Source organism: Emys orbicularis, chromosome 1, assembly GCF_028017835.1.
Source record: "Emys orbicularis isolate rEmyOrb1 chromosome 1, rEmyOrb1.hap1, whole genome shotgun sequence".
Lineage (NCBI taxonomy): Eukaryota > Metazoa > Chordata > Testudines > Emydidae > Emys > Emys orbicularis.
Window position 1 is genome coordinate 216,422,250 of NC_088683.1, and position 19,620 is coordinate 216,441,869.

The 19,620-nt window shown below is 40.2% G+C and overlaps 1 protein-coding gene across 1 annotated transcript in view; it reads left to right on the plus strand.

The window, feature by feature from the left end:
• Nucleotides 1-19,620, plus strand: part of CFAP47 (cilia and flagella associated protein 47) — a 704,026-nt gene that overhangs the window by 309,507 nt on the left and 374,899 nt on the right. Inside the window, exons 42-44 of the mRNA XM_065423211.1 lie at nt 4,483-4,628; nt 15,120-15,228; nt 18,626-18,852. Coding sequence (XP_065279283.1) covers nt 4,483-4,628; nt 15,120-15,228; nt 18,626-18,852 — 482 coding nt within the window. The remainder of the gene's footprint in view (nt 1-4,482; nt 4,629-15,119; nt 15,229-18,625; nt 18,853-19,620) is intronic.

Below are 19,620 nucleotides of genomic sequence, written 5' to 3' on the forward strand. Positions count from 1 at the left end.
ATGACTTTTGGAGTACATGGGGAACCAATGTGAATGAATAGACTCTTTAAAGGTTAAAATATATACAATAATAGATACTCGTATTACAGATTTATTGTCTGCAGACATTTTACATTTAGATAGACCGTGCAAGTTTAGTAATACATTTTACAGCTAAATAATTTATTAAAAAAGAAAGAAAGCTGAGATTCTCCTTTACAGGGCTCAAAGACTGGCTCTTCTAACAAGGGGCTCCTTTGAGACCCCTCCAGCTTATCAGTGTTGGATATGAAAGAATTATTTAAAATGATTGATTGTCCATAGATTTTTCACTTTCATTCCCTAATAGTTTTGATTCAAGAGTTATGTCAAGATTTATTCATTGGGAGTTATGGTGCTGGCATAGGTAGATTCCCTCAAGAAAGTTCAGTTGCACAAAATCTGCAGGGCAGTTCCTTGAAGTTCACTGCATACTTGAGCAAAATATTATTGCATTTACATATGGCCCTATGGAAAACTGAGACTTGCTATATCAGTACTACTAGTACCAGTATAATTCTGAAATACCGAGGTTGTCTTTATATCTATTGTATGTTACGCTACATTTTGGGATATGGCTTCTGTATAGTAATGTTCTCTGCATGATGTGGAAATGTTTATATTTGGTCCTTGAAAGCTATACTGAGTATATTGATAATATAGCACGGTGTTCAATTCATATAATTGGAAGGGAGGGATTACAGCAATGGTTCTTAACATTTTTCTATTACGATTTGATATTGTCTCTCATCTCAGATTCCCTATCCATTTAGCAATATGGTAAGGAAGAGGTAGTTGCAATCTCCTTATACCTGATTGCAACCTCCAGATTGAAAACTCATGGGTTAAAGGGTAAAGACCTTGTATTGAGTAGCTAGGTGTATCCTCTGCAGAATTTTCTGAAAATATTTGCTAATTGATGCAAAATATGTTTTGTGTGTGCATGTGTGTAATTGCTCTTCAGAAATATTTCTATGAGCCCCCAAGGTTAAGTAACTTATATCAAGGATAATTTTGCAGTATCCCGACAGGAAGAGGGCGCTATCAGAATCTGGGAAATCAGCCTAACCTTCCTCTCAGTATGATCTTTGAGAGTTCCTTCCAGCACATCATTGAGCATTCCCCTTTAAAGGTGCACTGCTACCTCAGAGTCATCTAAAAAGCGGTAGCTATTAGAACTGTACAAGTGCCCTGTCAACTATTGGAGTGTTTGGTATACATGCAAAAAAGGATTTTGGAAGTGCCGGGTCTTCATTTGCAGCACTACATTGGTTGTTGGGTCTACTTTAGCAGGGCCGTCCTTAGGCATACCCAGAATACCCGGCTGCATAGGGCACCTGAAAATTTGTGCACCACTGGGTCTTAGTGTCCACCCTTCCAGCTCCTCCTATCCTTGTTCTGACCCTTCCCGCAGGCTCCCACAGCTAGCTGCTGCAGCCTGGTGACTTTTACTCCCTGTGGGATCTAGAAACTTAAAAGTGAAAAAGCCTCCAGCCTGCCAGACCTATTAGCACAACATTGAAACTGTTAAAGAGCCATTCAAGTGGTAATGAAGCCATTCAACAGGCATTTGCCAACCCCCAGGTATATACTGTCAGTTTCTGAATTTACTGACAAACAGTTGTGCATTACTGTAATATTTACTCAGAACATGTTAGTCTACAGGACCTTAGTTTAAAATTTGCTTTAAAAATATTTCATTACTGAGTTGGTGAAGATTATAAAATCACATCTCTAAAAAAATCCTTGTATAGATTTTTAGATGCACAATCATCTTTAGCCTTAAATGCTTGGATCTTCAGACATATAGTTTTTTAAATAGATCCTTCAAAAGACCACCCTTATCTAAAATATACATTTTAATTTTAATTAGTATAGTAAAAAAAACTTGCTTCCGAAGTCTTCCTGTCCTTTCTGTCCATCTGTTTCTCCCTTCACTCTCCTCTCCTCAACCCCCCCACCCCTTGAAGAGAGCCCTTAAAGGAACAACACCCCTTTCCTTCCAGGTAGCTGGACAAAGAGTTTCCCTTTCTTTACTTCTGATTATCTGATGAACTAGTTTTAAGAGAACTCTCCAGCAAAATCAGTACCTAGTAAGATATACAATCCTTTGTTATGCCTAAAATCTTTGGAAACGTATTTTTTAAAGTTGGTGAAATTTCATAAACATATCTATTGTTATGGAGATCACACAAAGTAAATTAGTGTTCCCTTTTTCTAAAAGCAATGAACATTGTTATGAATACATGAATCCTCTGTGACTGATTAATTTAAAAAAATGTCTTTGTTTCAGTGAGTTAAATATGTAGTAATCTGGAATGATTACTTTATGAAGGCTTAAGAGTACGTTTAAAATATAAAATCAGCTTAGAAATACTGATTAAGAAAATGTAAAACAGAGAAGAGCTGCATCATGTATTCCATAATATTTAACGTTGTATTCAGCAAGACAGCTGACTCACCCTTACTACAAAGTTTTTGCAAATAAATCTCTGACAAACTTCAGGGCATATCAAAAAACCTGCGACTGACATGTTTTATTCCCAAGTTTAGTGCTTTTAATTAGGTACCTTCTGCATGTCCAGTCTTCACCATCCGGCATGCAGTGGAAAACATGCTCCATTTTCTTTAGAAAGAAATTGCAGAAGGGTGTTTTTTCTTTTTTCTTTTTTCAAATGTCATTTGCTTCATTTGGGTTCATGGATTTGGCTGGGAGGGGTGAGCAGAATAGGGGAGGGAAGAGAGAAGGGAGGCAGTGGGGAGAAGGGTGGGACCTGGGCGGAGTGGGGTGGGGTCTGGGGTGGAGTATGGGCAGGGCCACAGGCAGAAGAGGTGGGCTGGGGAGCTAGCCACCCCAAGCAGCAGCTTCACCCACTGCCCATGACAGCAGGTTGGCTCCCACACACCTAGCGCGCACTGCAGTGTCCTTAAGGCAGGGGCCGTATTCACAGAGCTGAATGCGTCGGTGCTGCGCATTCTGCATGAGGGAGAGGGTACGGGGGTCTCTGTGGGGAACTATGACTCTCCACCACTGTGAGGCAGGCTGGGCGTCTCGGTATCCTTTGCTTCCTCGTCCATCCCCACCGTCCCCGGGCTGCCATCAGGCATAGGGACACCAGTTTAATAATACTGCGTAGGGCCCCATACATCCTAAGGACGGCCCTGTATTTTAGGATAGTGAGTTTGTTTTATTTGCATTGTTGTTATGGAAAAAAAGTGATGTGTGTGTGGTTTCTGTTTGATTTTGGTTTCTTGCATCAGCCACTTTTTTCTGGAGGTCAACTTTCAATACTGATTAGTTCCTAAATGAGCTGTCACCATGTGTATCAGTGCTATCTCTGACCCATTTGTTTTGGCTCCATTTTCACATCTGGCCTCTAATCAGTTCATCGCCCTGGAGGGTTGAGGTGGCTAAGCTTGAATGAAAATTGGACTTTACACATTCTTTATGTCCAGAATGTGTGCATCAGATCAGCATGTTAAATGTTTAAATTTTCTGGGCTACAGAGACTTTAAAGGTACTTGGCTGTGTCCGATTCACCCCTCACATCCAACATATAAGGGAATGTCTCATGGAGGAGATGATTAAGTTGAGTCTTTTGTAGTTATTGAGCTGATATGTCACCGAGTCTGAAATATGACAGATATCCAAAGCAGTCTTGTTGACATCCTAGCCTGAATTTTTAAAAATTCTTTTCAGGTAATCTTTTAAAACACTTGAACCACCTGAAGAGCACTGAATATACTATAAATATTGCCATTATGAAACAGGAATAAGGAAAACAATCAGAATGGAGCATGAATTGAGTGTTATAGACCTGATTAATGAAATCATTGCTAGCTGGGGAAAAAGCTTCATTTGTGTTAAGTTTTGAAAGACCATCTAATCATTTGTGTTATTTTTGAAAATGCAACAATTACAATACACAATGTAATGCGTAATATGTTGTAATCCTAGTCTTCAACGTACTTAAAATGCTGTCCATCAAAAGCAAACATGCACATTTTAATTTCTGTGCATGCCTGAGGATTTCCCAGTTTCATATTGTCATGCAGCTAGTCTCGTTGAGGGAGCAATCATATTAGTTTAAAAAAGTATAAAGCAGTACCCTTGCCTCTTGCAGGAGTAATTTACATATCTACTGTATATCTCGGAAGATTTTATTTTTTGTGAATATAGAGTGGTAGTTTATCCAACATAGTCTTGCTCTTTCTGAGCTGTGGAGCTAAAAAGGTGTGTATGCATAGGCTTGGCAAGTATGAAAGGAATGAATTAGCATAATTTGTTTATGTAACTTTTGTATAGCATGCAGTTTTACTGTTTTTGTGATTTGAGAGCACCTTAAATACTAGTTCCTAGGGCATGCTATTATAGCTTGCTATGTTTTTATATTGGAACAGCTACTTTAGCCTTTACCAGCTTTGTTACTGTGTATAACCAACCCTTAAATCATGTTTTGGCAGTTAATCGATTCAATCACCTACAAGAGTTCTTCAGTCCAGTGTGCACACTGTACTTAGAAGGGAGAAGTTCTGCAAACCTGGATCTTTACTTTCTTCCTTTTAATCTGGAAAAGCGCTATTGCACCATCATTCTGGTCAATGACCTGGTAAGAATAGAAAGTGTGTTCTGTCAATGTCTTTATATCTCAACGTTGTTAATGATATATACAACAGTTATGACAAAATTTGTAAAACTTTGCACCTAAGCTGTGCCTGCCAAGGGCATGCCTCAGTTTGTTTGTGCAAAATGGGTAACGTGTACAAAATTGGGAGTTGTGCATATGCTGTTGTGGGTAATAATTACAAGTTATATTCATGAATATGTGTTTGCTTGTGTACATAATATTTTGTGGCTGCAGTTTAGGGATTGAGATTTGAATATTTAGCTATTTATTTTGACGTTAATGGTAGAAATAAAATGCTAATATACTGAAAAAAATTCTGAGTGGAGTGGAAAGCTGTGGGAGTTGGACATTGACAGGACATACCTCATTTCATCTGTAGGTCACTGGTTTAAGTTTGTTAGATGAGTAGCGACACAAAGTTTATCACCAGCTGATGTCTGTTTGATTTATGATAAGTAGGGTGACCAGATGTCCCGTTTTTAAGGGACAGTCCCGTATTTAAGCCCTCATGCAGGTGTCCCAACTTTTTCTTAAAAACGGGCAAATTGTCCCATATTTTCTGTCTACTCCCATCAGTACTGGTGGCCGGATCCCTGCTCGCCAGCCGCCCGCCCACCAGTGGTGAGTAGGGGGTCCAGTGGCCGATCATGGGGATGATTGTGCAAGGCTGGTGGCAGGGCAAAGCTGCAGCATGCAGAGCCAGCCGCTCCCCCTGCTGGTCCGTCAGCGCAGCCCCCGCTGTGTGCTGGCTCTCGGCCAGCAGGGCCCCGGCCCCCCGTTCAGTTTCCAGACAACACTTGCTGCACGCTGTGAGCTTCGGTGGCTGGTGAGTGCGGGCAGGTGCCAGGCAGCAGCCAGCTATGTGTCGCCTCTGCTGCCCGCCCATCAGCCCTTTACGTGCTTCCCCTCTCGCTGTCCAATCCCTGCTTTGCCCCTTCACCCTCTCCAGCCCTGCTGCTCTTCCATAATCCCCCCCCCGGCAGGGTGCGTCCTGCTCCCAGTGTTGTGCGGAGAACAGCCTGGCCGGCAGACTCCTTCCTTTCCCCGCTGCCTGTGGCTGGGCCGGCGCCCCGTGAAAGCCCACGACCCTCCAGCCCGGGCTGCTGGCCAGGAGCCAAGCCCTGCATGTGCCAAAGCCACACACAGCGCTGGCACGGGGAGCCTCTCCGCCCCTCAGCTAAACTCTGGAGTGGGTGGGCGGGAGTGATTTCCTTCCTGTTCCTGCCTCAAACCTGCAGGCTCCCAGCGGCTTAGCACCTGCTTTGCCTCCCTCTCTGGCCAGGATCTCAGGCAGCTGAAGCCCCTGCAGTCAGGTTCCCTGGGCCCTGGTGCACAATGCATCCTTAGGGCTTAACCCCTTCCTGCCCGTGCTGTAGCCATAGGTGGCTGGCTTATGTTGGTGGCCAACAGCAGCCTGGAGGCGTTAGCTGCCTTTCTACACTGTGCGGGCAGGAATGGACAAGCTGCTTCCAGCCACAAGGGAGTGGGGCGGGGGGAAGAGATGAGCTCTGCAAAGACAGGAGCCAGGTCATCCCTCCCCACCCCCTTCCTTCCCTGTGGCTGGAAGCAGCTCCCATCCCTTCCCTCCCACACAGCGCCGAAAGGCTGCTGCTGGGCACGTTCTGGTGTGAACCCTGGCAGGAAGACGCAGTGCCAGGTACCAAGAGAGGGGGTCTGTCCTGGGGCTCTATTCAGGCATGGAGGGCAGAGAGCACTGGGCAGGGAGGGTTGGGTAGGTCAGTCACCCCCTCTGTGTAGGAGAGGTGTACGTGTGTGTGTGTGTGTGTGTGTGTGTGTGTGTGTGTTGCCTCTCCCCATGTGAACCCTAAAGCCTAAAAGATATGAAGGTAAATAAAAAGAATCCAACTACACAGTATTTCTTTTTAACAGGGGCTCAGTCAACTTGATGGTAATTTGAATATTTGTACTGCAAGGTTCTGAGTGCTGTCGAACTCGCTTGAATAAGAGTAATTTTATCATGTGTCCCGTATTCAGCATAGGGAAATATAGTCACCCAACAGAAGGTTGATTTTCTTTTTTAATAGTCCGGGTTCTGTAGTTTCCGCATCCGAGTGTTGCTTTTTAAAGACTTCTGAAAGCATGCTCCACACCTCGTCCCTCTCAGATTTTGGAAGGCACTTCAGATTCTTAAACTCTGGGTCGAGTGCTGTAGCTATCTTTAGAAATCTCACATTGGTACCTTCTTTGCGTTTTGTCAAATCTATGGTGAAAGTGTCCTTAAAATGAACATGTGCTGGGTCATCATCTGAGACTGCTATAATATGAAATATATGGCAGAATGTGGGTAAAACAGAGAAGGAGACATACTATTCTCCCCCAAGGAGTTCAGTCACAATTTAATTAACGCATTATTTTTTTAAAGAGCGTCATCAGCATGGAAGCATGTCCTCTCGAATGGTAGCCAAAGCATGAAGGGGCATACAAATGTTTGGCACGTAAATACCTTGCAATGCTGGCTACAAAAGTGCCGTGCGAATGCCTGTTCTCACTTTCAGTTGACGTTGTAAATAAGAAGTCGGCAGCATTATCTCCCGTAAATATAAACAAACTTATTTGTCTTAGCAATTGGCTGAATAAGAAGTAGGACTGAGTGGACTTGTAGGCTCTAAAGTTTTACATTGTTTTGTTTTTGAGTGCAGTTATGTAACAAAAAAAAAATCTACATTTGTAAGTTCCACTTTCATGATAAAGAGATTGGACTACAATACTTGTATGAGGTGAATTGAAAAATACTCATCATTTTTACTGTGCAAGTATTTGTAATAAAATAATAATATAAAGTGAGCACTGTACACTTTGTATTCTGTGTTGTAATTTAAATCAATATATTTGAAAATGTAGAAAAACATCCAAGAATAGTTAATAAATTTCAATTGGTAATCTATTGTTTAACAATGTGATTAAAACTGCGATTAATCGTGATTAATTAATTGCATGAATTAACTGCAATTAATTGATAGCCCTACTTATTATTTAAAACATTAACAATCAGTACTACAGTTGACACTGCTTGGCAGCCTCACCAGATAAGTCAAATTTTGAATGACCATGGAAACTAAACTAGTCTCCTCCCCTGTAGGGGGCATTCCTTTACATTAAGTGTGTGAGACATTGGTGGGGTAGTAGATGGAAGCTTAACTGTCCTGAAACTCTATGACAGGTTTCAGAGTAGCAGCCGTGTTAGTCTGTATCCGCAAAAATAACAGGAGTACTTGTGCATCCGAAGAAGTGGGTTGTAGCCCACGAAAGCTTATGCTCTAATAAATTTGTTAGTCTCTAAGGTGCCACAAGTACTCCTGTTATTTTTGCTGAAACTCTATGTTGAACATGTACTGTTACCCCGTCACACTGTCTGGAGTGGCTCACGACCCAGAGTGCCAACCTCAGGGCAGACTGTCAAAAGCAGGGCAGGATCTCTAAACTGGTTGTATGTTCTGTAACTATATTTCACCAACCCAGTAACAGGTGTGAACTCCTAAATCACTATAGCAGTCTTACCGTGGAGTCAGAGACAGTCCCCTTGGGCATTGCAGTCTATCTTGCCACCCAGGCAGGCTGAACTATGAAATAGATGGTCACTTTACATCAAAAATCACAACAATGTTCAGGTTTTTCTCAGTCCCAAAGGATCTATCACTTACCCCATGTCAGTTGTACTCAGATCTCAAACCAAAGACAAGACCTATAGCCAGTTCTGAAATAAAGTAACTAAACATTTATTAACTAAGAAAAGAAATGAGAGAGACATTTACAAAGTTAAAACAGCAAACATACACAGAAAAATGAATTGCAGTCTTAGATTTAAAATGGTAATATACACTTCTATAATAAGCAGCTCTATATGTCCTTTAGGGCTGACCCATGCCAAGCAGCATGAGGATCTCTTGCTTATGTTTAGGAATCTTTGCCCCTCAGAGTCCAGACAGCATAAAGAGACCAAGTTTCTCCTTGTCAGGGATTTTTTATCCCCCTTCACCCCAGAATAAAAGCTGATGGGATGAATTCATAAGCAGGCCTCTCCTTCCTGGAGGCATCGAGGAATGCAATCAACAAGGTCTCTGTACTTTGGTGCTACACAATGCCTCATTTGCCTTCAATGAGCCATCTTGTTTGAAGGATGAGCACTTTACCTTAATTATTGCTGCTTTTCCTGTTTGATGAGTTACACAATTAGAGGTTTACAATGCAACACTCAGTATAACTTTATACCATGGCATGCGGATATTAGAAGTAGATTAATACAAGCATTTCTTTAAGTCTAAATACTAAACACATTCTTATGGCACTAAGGTCTATTTTAACTATGCTAGCCCACAGGTAAGCCAGACTGGTTTCCAGCTATGGATTTGTCGGTGTTCAGTGAGGCCCTGGGCCTTTCGCATGAGCTGGCACCTGGTCTGCCAGTGTCACAACCCCCATCATCAGATAACAGATTCTTGACCTTATGTTTCTGTCCAACATTTGCTCAGTCATCCTTCTAACATACATATCTAAGATTGTTGAATGGGTGGTTTATAAAAGCTGCTTTTACGTCCTCTGCTGTTACTTTCTCTTGATTTGCCTAATCTGTTTTTTGCCTTCAGCACTTTACTGTTTTCACCAAAATACCCAACAAATTCTTAATGGACAACTTTCATGGCTTTTACTCTGTGTTACAGCTTCCTTGATCTCCCTGCAGCTTTTTATGTCATTGGTCACTTCCTTCTCCTTGATGCCATGTCCTCTCTTGGGATTTGTGGTCAGTCTTGTCCTCTGTTTTTCCTCCTACCTTCCAACCACTTTTTCAGCATCTTCTTTGCTGAATTTCCCTCCCTGTCTGTCAGTGTCCCTCTGCACTACATCTTCGTTTCTTCCCTCTTCTCTCTTCACACCCTATATCCCTGGATGATTTCAATTGCTCACATAGATTCAGCATTCAGCTCTGTGCTCATGACACTCACAAATCTCTCCACATTTGACCTGGCTCCCTCAGTCCAGTCATGCATACCTAATAGTTTATCCAGCACAGCCTTTTGAACTATGACTAGCTCAAACTCACCATTGCTGAAACCAAGGTACTTTTCATCCCAAATCTTCTCCACTTCCACCTTACTCCATTGCTGTAAATAACACCACCATCCTCCCCATTACTCGAGCTGTACCGTGAAGATCATTTTTAATGTCTGTCCCTTCTCCCCACATACCCAGACTGTTTACAACCCTTGTCACTTTTTTCTCTACATGTGGAAAATCCAAACATTTCTGTTCTAATAGCTAACAGTCTTGTCCACCAGCTGGTCATTTCTCATTTTTATTACTTTTCCTTTTCTCTGGCCTTCCGCCCCCCCCCCTCTTTATTTTCCTTCAATCCATCCAAAATGCAGCTGCTAAAATTGTCTCCATCCTCCCTTCTAATATCTACCGAATATCAATGAGTATCCATAATTCCTCACCTAGTGTTAATACATACTTTTCACAATGCTATTAATCACCAGTGTGTCTTTAGCTTTCAGAAAAGACATCACTCTGTACACTCTTATAATACAGTAATGTATACAATCAGTTGATTCAATTGCTTATCACTCCAGGTTTAGATCCCTTGTCTTTATAGACCAGTAAACCTTTGAAATGCTTTACACCTCAAAGCAAAGATTATTTAAGCTGTGAGGAAACTCCACATGGAGTCTGGTGGTGAAGGAAGCTGCATGCTCTTTCTTCCCCCACTTGTGTTTGCTAAAATGCAAATTGTTCTGTTTCTTGCCATTGCCTCCCCCTGCTGTCTTGATAGTCCTGTTTCTACTTGTATGTAAATATGCAGCTTTATTGTCTTTGCCTGAATACTGGGCTGGTCAGAGAATCAAATAAACAAATCTATCTTAGACAAAGGAAAGTGTAACAACTCCCCCAACCTACCTGGTTTACACACTCTTTGTCATAATTCCAGCATATATTCATAACTCTTAATACACATTACGTACATACATCACACTAGAATATTAATGATCAATGAGTTATTGGTTTTCAAATGATACTTCAAAAGGCATATTTTGCACAGAGATCATTACAGCAGCTTGTAGGGTGTGAACACGGGTTCTTATTGACACAGGCTTGCAATATTATAATTGTGTCATTTCATCATTAATAAACCATAATTTAAAGAGAAGTGATGTAAAGTTCAAGTCTCTTCATTTAGGTGATGTATACCTAGGTATACAATGTGAACTCTGCTGCACCTAGTCTTACTCAGTCACCTCATTCAGGGCCACTCTATTACTTACCTTATACTGATCTCCATAACAGGCATCAGTTATTACAATGGTGACTATTCTCTAGAGCAAGAATTCTCACCAAAGTCTGCCTGCAGTTGCCGTCTATCATCACATCTTTGATCCTTTCATGTTGAACAAGACCCAGTAGCAAGAGTCTAGCTTGTTTCAGAATCAGTCTTTCCTCTCATATGCTACCCCAACCATTGGACCAGCTAGGCATGCTGCTTTTTAAACTGTGAAAATACCTCTTTGTTTACCTCTCTATTGGCACTGTAGTGGTCTTTTGAAATGACAATGAAAGTTTAACTTACTTATAACAACACTTTTTAAAAACTTAACTGATTAATTTTTAATATTCCTCTTGCTATTTAGAAGAAAAATTGAGGCTCTACATGTCCTTCAGATATTAATGTAGATTTTTTTTTCACATGAGGCGTTGTGGGGAAAAAAATGTATTGCCTGACACAGTGAATTAATGAGGCAGCCTTTAGTACTAGATCTTCATTTCTGGGGGTTGGTTCACATGCCAACTCTTTATTTAAGTGACTAATAATCACTATAAAGTTATAGTTGTAAAAGTGTAGTGATTAGAAAGTCCAGGCCTTCTCTGCCTAAATATCTTGTGGAGGGAGAAGGTTCACTATCTTTTCCCCCTTCCTGTGCAATTTAAAGACTTCTTTCATGTAGAGCTTTAAATTTTCTTAGAAATCATCAACTGGTATTTCCAAAAGGTTGTGAACAGAATTAGATTGTCCTGATGAAACACAGAACATTTGCTTTAACTGTACTCCCTTTAGAGTTCTTGCAGGGGTCCCCACTGTAGGTGGTGTGCTCACTTCAGGTGTGCAGGCTCAGAATTTAGGAATAGTAATCTTCACTGGGGCTGTGTGCATACCCTGCCTACATCTTGTGTCTCCCGGACAAGCATATATGAAGGGCTCAGTCTCAACTGCCACTCATTTCCTTCTAGCTGCCACAGGAAATGAATAGGAACTCAGTGATATCCATTCTTTTCTCCATCAATCACCTTCCATCTACTCTTTTTTCTTTTAGAAGATGTAGCACTTAAAGACACAGCTGGTTGTGCTACCAAATGTACCATTATAAACCCATGTTCCCAGTTGCTTTATAACTGTCAAATTTTAACCATTTGGGTTGAAGTTTTCATGCTTTCTCTCTACCTTGTGCTATTTTTTTGGAAGCTAGAGAGAAACAGTTTTTTCAGAATTATTTTTTTCCCAACCATTTTTTTTAAAGAACTTTAGCATCTCCGTGCTTTGGAGCAAGGATTTGAGATTTGATGAGGGGGATTAAATATGCCAAATCTATATGCATGACAAGGCTGACTGTGATCTCTAGATCACATTCCTGTCCAGAGTCAGGAAAAGACATCAGTATTCTTGATTTCCAGCATTCCTCTACTGTCTACCAAATAGCTGTCAATATTGTTCCACAGGATGTAATTTTTCTTAAAAATCTTGGAAATTTTCATACAAAAACTTAAAACAATAATATTAAGGCTGCAAAATTAAGCACTCAGAAATTTAGGATATTCACTAAACCTCCCAAAACACCATAAACAAGATTCCTCCTGACCATTCTGCAACATCAGGAAAAGCCTGAGCAAAAAGAAAATTGGCCTTACAGCCCGTGGAAATCAACACTTTCAGATCTTGTCAAACCAAGTTTTGAATTGAAAGAGCTTCTTTTTACACATAAGTATGTTGGTATAATTAATGACACAGGAAAAATGATAATAGAATGGAGCGTTAGCAACTGGTACTTTTATAAAACTAGTTGTGTATGCCAAGAGCTTTTACAGGGACCGTATGGAGCCATAACATTGTCTTGAAAGGGAATAATTTCTGTTTAAATTGGTTCCCCAAGGTGGTAATTAGTTTGTGGGTGGTACACAAGTTTTGCCATGGGTTTTACTCCCCTCAAGAAAGAAGTGTTTGGGCTCTTAAACCAAGGAAAGGGAGATAAATGTCATGGAATTTGAATAATTCTCTTTTTACTAAGTTAGAAAACTTATAAAACACTATGTTTTTAGCTCTAGAGTGAAAAAAATCTCCTACAAAGCGGTGAGGAAAGGTAAAATGAAAAACAGACTTATTTTAGGTCACTTAGCCAATTATGCAGGGAGCATTGGCGGCGGGAGGATGGACCAATTGACCTAAAGAAGTCTTTTTTTTTTTTCATTGCTGCCTGCCAAGAGTAAACAACCAACCTGAACTATACCATTCCTAAGCAGATTCACACTGATTTTGCTTGTATAAATCTTCGTGGAGGCCTGTAGTGGCAAATAATTTGTTAGTGGTTGACAATGGCCATATGAGATGAGTACATACTCCTTTTGCTGGCATGCGCAGCCACTAAAGGCCAGGGGAGTCCAAAGAAGTGGGTGGTGTTAGCTTAAGGAGGTGGGGGAGTAAGGGGAGGTCACTAAAGCAGTAGGAATGTGTTTATAGATTCCTACTGTATGGAACTTTGGTGGAAGTAAACTACCCCCAAAGCAGAAATCCTGAGGGTAACATTGCCTGCTCTCTGCTGATGTGAATTCTCCTCAGCAACATGGAACTTATTGTTGCTTGGAGGTGTAATTTACACCACCTCGAAGCATTCTTTTTGTTTTTTTGGTATCTAGTCCCTACAGTCTAGGCTACTGTACACAAGTCGTTTAACATGCATTTTTATTGTATTTGTTCTTTGCTTATTATGCCTTCTCAACAGTTTGAAATACCATTTGTTCATCAGTGGATATGTCCTTTCCATTTTGGTAAAACTTATTGCCCCTTTGTTTTCCCCTAGATAACATTTCTGTTTACTTTCTTGTTTGTGCAGTGTTGTCATTAGTGATTTTGGCATAACTCTAGAAATCAGATTAGTTACTTAACTTAACTCCCTCAATTAGTGACCGTTTGAATTTAAAAGAAAGTAAGTGGAAAATGTTCAGTAACATTAAAGGACAGTCAGAACATGTCACTAGCCCACTTTCACCCCCACTCATTTTTCACTAGAGAACTATGAATTGGTTACCAAAATGTTACTGGTTCAAATTTTTTTTTTAACCAAATAGCTGAGCTGCTTTAAACTTTACAAAACTTCAAAATATTAAAAATTATGTAGTTTGAAATAATTTAAACGGTTTCATCCTTTAAATGTGAACTATGCAGGCTGTTACTCTATTTGTTTAAAACAACTGATGATAGAGGTTTTAAAAATGGCTACTGCATATGATCAGTATATACTTTTTTGTCTATCTCATTTGTGGCTCATGGTATCCTAGCTCAGGCATTTAACTGTAGTGGGATGAGTTAAAAAGAACTGAACTATTGTTATGAATTGCCCATCTCCCAGAGCAATGCAGTCAAATTTCAGAGAGACCAGGTAGTTTTAACAATTTATTGAAAATTACAAGAGGATCTAAATATGTGATCCTAGGCTAGAATTACAGCAAGTAAGTAAAATCTCACTACTTGCTGGTTGGTCCAGAGAGGTATTCTGGCTGCAGCCAGATGAACCTTTTCCTCTGTCTAGAATCTATCACCACTCCACCACCAGAGAAGCTGTTAACACACACATATAGGCAAACCGCAGGCCAAATCCAGACCACCAGACACTTTTGAATGGACCCTGAAATCTTTTTATTTACTTATTATCATCATTATTATTGTTATTTTTTATTATTTTCTTTTGAGTCTGGACCTGGACCTTGACAAAGAAATTTGGACCTTGACAAAAAATAGATACCTCTGCTCTAGGCTATGCATGTACCGAGACATGCTCACCATGGCTCCCCTTACTGTTGGAAAACGCGAAACACATACTAAAAAGATAAACACTAAAAACAAGAAGCGTAAAGGTGCCTCACCAGGGAACTCAGAAGCGTCTAAGGGTGCGGTCTGTATGGGAGCTCTCCAGTCCCCTAACACTATAGAAACTTTGATTCTGAAATTATTTGATTTTGCAAGTTTAATTTTCACCCTTACAGTTGCTTATAGGGTTTTTTAGGTAATATGTTCATTTTCTTCTTTAAAAAAGCAGTTTTTAAAAAAAGGCTCTTCAAAATATATGAACCACTTATATAAGTCATTCTTCTGTATTACTAGAATAGTTTTTCTTTTTGTTTGTTTTAATGGTTTATAATTTGTTCTGCATGAATTGCTCTCTGAATTGAAATGCATATGCTCCTGTGTTTCAGGTTGGAGAATTTGTTTACCTGGTAGAGGGAACATGTGGCATACCTTTGCCTTCAGGCTTGCTTCCGATGGATAGTCCAAATGTTCTGCGCATTAGCAGTACTTTAAAAGGTAGAGTAAATGAAAGGAGGAAAAATGATTTGGGAAAACATCATCCTTTATAATGCATTGAGCTCTCTGGCACTTAGGGGAAGGAAAATAAATACAGTACGAAAGATGAGCCATTTTACAATGGAACGAGCCTTAGAAAGACATTGCAAAACAAACATAATCTAAAATTATTCCTTTAGTCATATGGTTTAGATTTTTTTTTTTTTTGCTTCCCAGACCTTTTTCAAATTAGAGACGGCTTGCAAGCCTCCTAACCTGGTATGTCTCTGCAAGTAAACTAGAGTAAATTTTCAGCTTGGCCATCTCAATATTTTTCTATAGCTACTTTCCAAGATGCCTCAATCTTGTAGTACTGCAGCAGTAGTTTGACACTACTTGAACCAGTACAAGCATCTCTTGATTGTCTTTGAACTTTCCTAGATATGAAATATTGGCACTTTGTATACACATTTATGATGTCCTGATGTGTAATCTGCAACCTGTATTTCTTGGAGCACAATGAACTACCGTAGAGCCAAAATGTCTCCGCATGTCTCAGAAATATCTCAATCAAAGAAATATGTAAGGCTCCTACTTTGAGTTCCTTATGGCTTCTCTACATGGTGTATTGTTGTGTATCAGCTGCAGTGCAAATTCTAGTGTGCGCCAATGGGTCTCTCACTAACTGGCCTGTGAGGACCCTGTTGGTGTGCACTAAAAGTTCCCTAGGGCATCTTAACATAGTCAAACAATACTATGTCAGCTAGCACTAGGGAACTTTAGTGAGCACCAGCAGGGTCTTCATGGACAGTTAGTTTAATGACATGCTGGTGTACACTGGAATTTACACTCCAACTGTTGCGCACTTGTGCACCGTCTAGACAAGTCCTTACCTACATTTATACAGCATTACTTCCTTGATATTTCATTACACCCTTAATTTAGCTTCTGGATCTAAAGGTGACTTCTGGAGAGCAATCCTGCAACTTTTGTTCAATTAGTATTGTCCAAATCCACCTCCTTCAGGAGTTGTTTCTGCTTGTTAAGGGGCTGGGAATCTATGGTGGCAATAGTCAGAGAGGGAAAGGTATTTACCTAGAATCTGTAATTCTTTAAGTAATTGTCTCTATAGCTCTTCGTTCACTGAATATAGATCCACACAGCAAATTATCTGAAGCAATGACAGTTATTTGGGAAGTGACCTTTCTTTCATGGGTTGTGATTCAGACACACTCTTGCATGGCCATTTAATGAGGTCTGAACAGCTCTGTCAGTACGGGACTATTTCTCATGTGGATAATGTGCCTCCAAGAGACTCTGGGAGACAGGACACCTTTAAATGCAATACAATCAAAGAGAAATATAGCATTTATTACATCAGTTTAGGAAAGATGAAATGTAACCATCTGTATTTAACCATCTCTAAACCATTGTTTTGAGCCCATCTCTCTTTAAAATACATAGTTTTTTAAACCTACTCAATTTTTTGTGAGGAAAAATCAGCAGTTTGGGCTGTAAACTCCTGAGATGATGCCCTTTAATTATAGTGAGGAGTATATTTCTCTGCTGCTTTTGGAAGTGTGTTAATCATCACCCGCTCCTTGTTCTACAATGCATACAGCCGTAGGTAATTCAAGACCTCTTCACACTCTATGAACTTGATGGTTTACATGAGCTATGAAAAGACCTTCTTTCCTCTGGGCAAGTTATCTAAAGAATTTGCTCTTTCACTCACTCTCTCTAAATAATGCCAGTCAGATTCGTTACTATAATATATAAAAATTGAAACAAAAGGGGAAAAATAAGGGGAAAGTCATGTCAGACGTTACAGTATCAATGATTGTGTTCCTATTAGGTACCTTTTAAAAGATTTAGCACTTTGTAGCCCCTCAAACTGAACCATCTGTAGCCAGGGAGTGCTGAGTTTCAGAATGATGTCATTATGATAGCAGTAAAGTACAACATTTATAGTGAGCTCTAGGCTTTTACTGGTATTTTCTGCCCAGTGCCAGTTCCTGCCATGGTAATAACTTGAGTTATTCAATTCAGAATGATGCATTTGAAGAGTTTATGCCTCAGCCATTTTAAACCACATCAGGCTGAAACTTGAAGTACAGATTCACAGGTGGCATGCAAATGCTAAAACACTTTAAGCTATGCACTCTAATGTGTGACTCTGTGATATGCATTTCTGTGAGACTACAAGACTTTCCTCCATTCTTCTTCTCAGCCGCTCAATTCCTCCTGTTGCTTGTCTCTTTCATTCCTCTCAATAAGATTATTGACCATGCGTTATCAAAACACCCTGCTGTCTGGGTTAAGTATTCCATCAGGAGCTGTTCCTGCCTCTGCTGTTCATTGTGGTGATGGAACTTAGGTGAAGCCGGAACAGCAGTGAAGAGGCACATGTCAACCATAAAACCTACTCTTCTATGGGGCCTCGAGCCAACCAGCACAGCCCATGAGTGGTCTTGTGTATAAAACCTGGAACGGGATGCTAGAGATCTGGGTTCCATTCCCAGCTCTAGCACAGATTTCCTCTGTGATCTTGGACAAGTTATTTAATCTCGCTGTGTCTCACTTCCTCTGTCAAATGAGGATAAAATTCCCTTTCTGGTTGTCTTACCTAGTTAGATTGTAAATCCTTTGGGGTAAGGGGATTGTCCCTTACTGTGTGTTTGTACTGTGCTACCACAGAAAGGCCCCAATTTTAGCTGGGGACTTTGGGTGCCAGGGTAATATAAATAGATGTATTACCGTACTCTCCAAAATGTCTTCCCACTATAGATATGTTCCACAGGAGGTAGAGAGGGAGGGGTGTGTGTGTGTGTTTGAGAGAGAGATGGAGTGATCTCAGTAACTAACAGACAGCTGTGGAATTCATCTTCAGAAGATGCTGAAACCACCACAAATTTTACTCCCTTCATATCAGAATCCTCTCACTTTGACCTAGCCTTCCCATCAGAACAACACTTACGAACAAATGGGAGGAGGGTGATCGGAACAATACTGATTGGGGAAGACAGGTAGAAAGATATATATATTCACTGTGGTTTACTTTACAATTTGTAAGGACCTCTGACACCCCAGTGACAAGAGAAGTATGAAAGCTTCAGTAGATTGTTGATAATTATTCCTCCTATAAATTTAATTAGCTGAAAAGAAAATTAGTTAAAATATACCTTTTTGTTGATTATGAATAGGACCTTTCCATTTGGATTTCAGTCTGTGTTTTCAGTCCTTCTTCCTGATTGTAAGTTATAATTAGTCTAAAACTCAAAATATTATAGCAAAGCTTACATTGTTACATTAAACTCTGAAGGAATTGAATTTAATATTTGTGCTTGTGTTCTGGGCTACTGAATAAAAAAGGCATACAGTTGTAATAGCAGCTGACAAATGGCTTTGTTTATTGCAGGTCGCAGTGCAGTACAGCCAGTTCTGTGCTTTAAATGCGGTCTCACCGATACTCTTGAAGAAAAGCTGAAGATCCCGTTGATTAATGAAGCTAGGGAGAAGGCTCTGGCCATTGCAGCACAGCAGCAGATGTCAGCTCTCGAACACAAGCGAAGAAAGGTCACAGGAACACTGGAGAGCAGCAGTGTTCGAGTTGCAGTTGCAGCCTTAGGGCTGTCCAGAATTGAGGTAAAAAACACAGTAAATCTAGCAGAATATTACATAGCTTCTCTTTATTTCTGAGACTGGGTTTGTTAAATTTCAGAAAGTACCATTAAATACATACGTGACTGTAAAAGTTTTCATACTCCATGTAACAGATCTAATTATTGATATCCTCCTTTCTGTGAATTTGTAATGGTTTCCTTTTCTTTGCTCCATTACCATGAGCTACTGTTTAACCATAAGCGTATTCAAACAGGATTCATAAGAAACAAGGAACATATGCTAAGTAGGTAGTACAGATATGCTGTCAAGAGACTCTGTGACCTCCTTGCACCCTAAATGTTACTAAATTGCATTTATCCATTAATAACAGACATGCACAGTGTGTTTGTCACATTTGTATACTGATATCTTAGCAAGAACATCATAGCATTTTTGAAAAAGTAAAATCTTATAAGCAGTGAAGTGTCGTTTAGATCTTCTAGCTTTATAGTGGTAGACTCAAGGAGTTCAATCCTACTTAGCTTAACAAAGAGAAGGCTAAGGGATGACTTGATTACAGTCTGTAAGTACCTACACAGGGAACTAATATTGATAATGGGCTCTTCAGTTTAACAGAAAAAGGTATAACAGGATCCAGTGGTGGAAAGCTGAAGCTAGACAAATTAATACTGGAACTAAGGCATAAATTTGTAACAGTGAGAGCAATTAACCGTTGGAACAATTTAACAAGGGCTGTGGTGGATTCTCCATCACTGACAATGTGCAAATCAAGACTGGATGTTTTTCTAA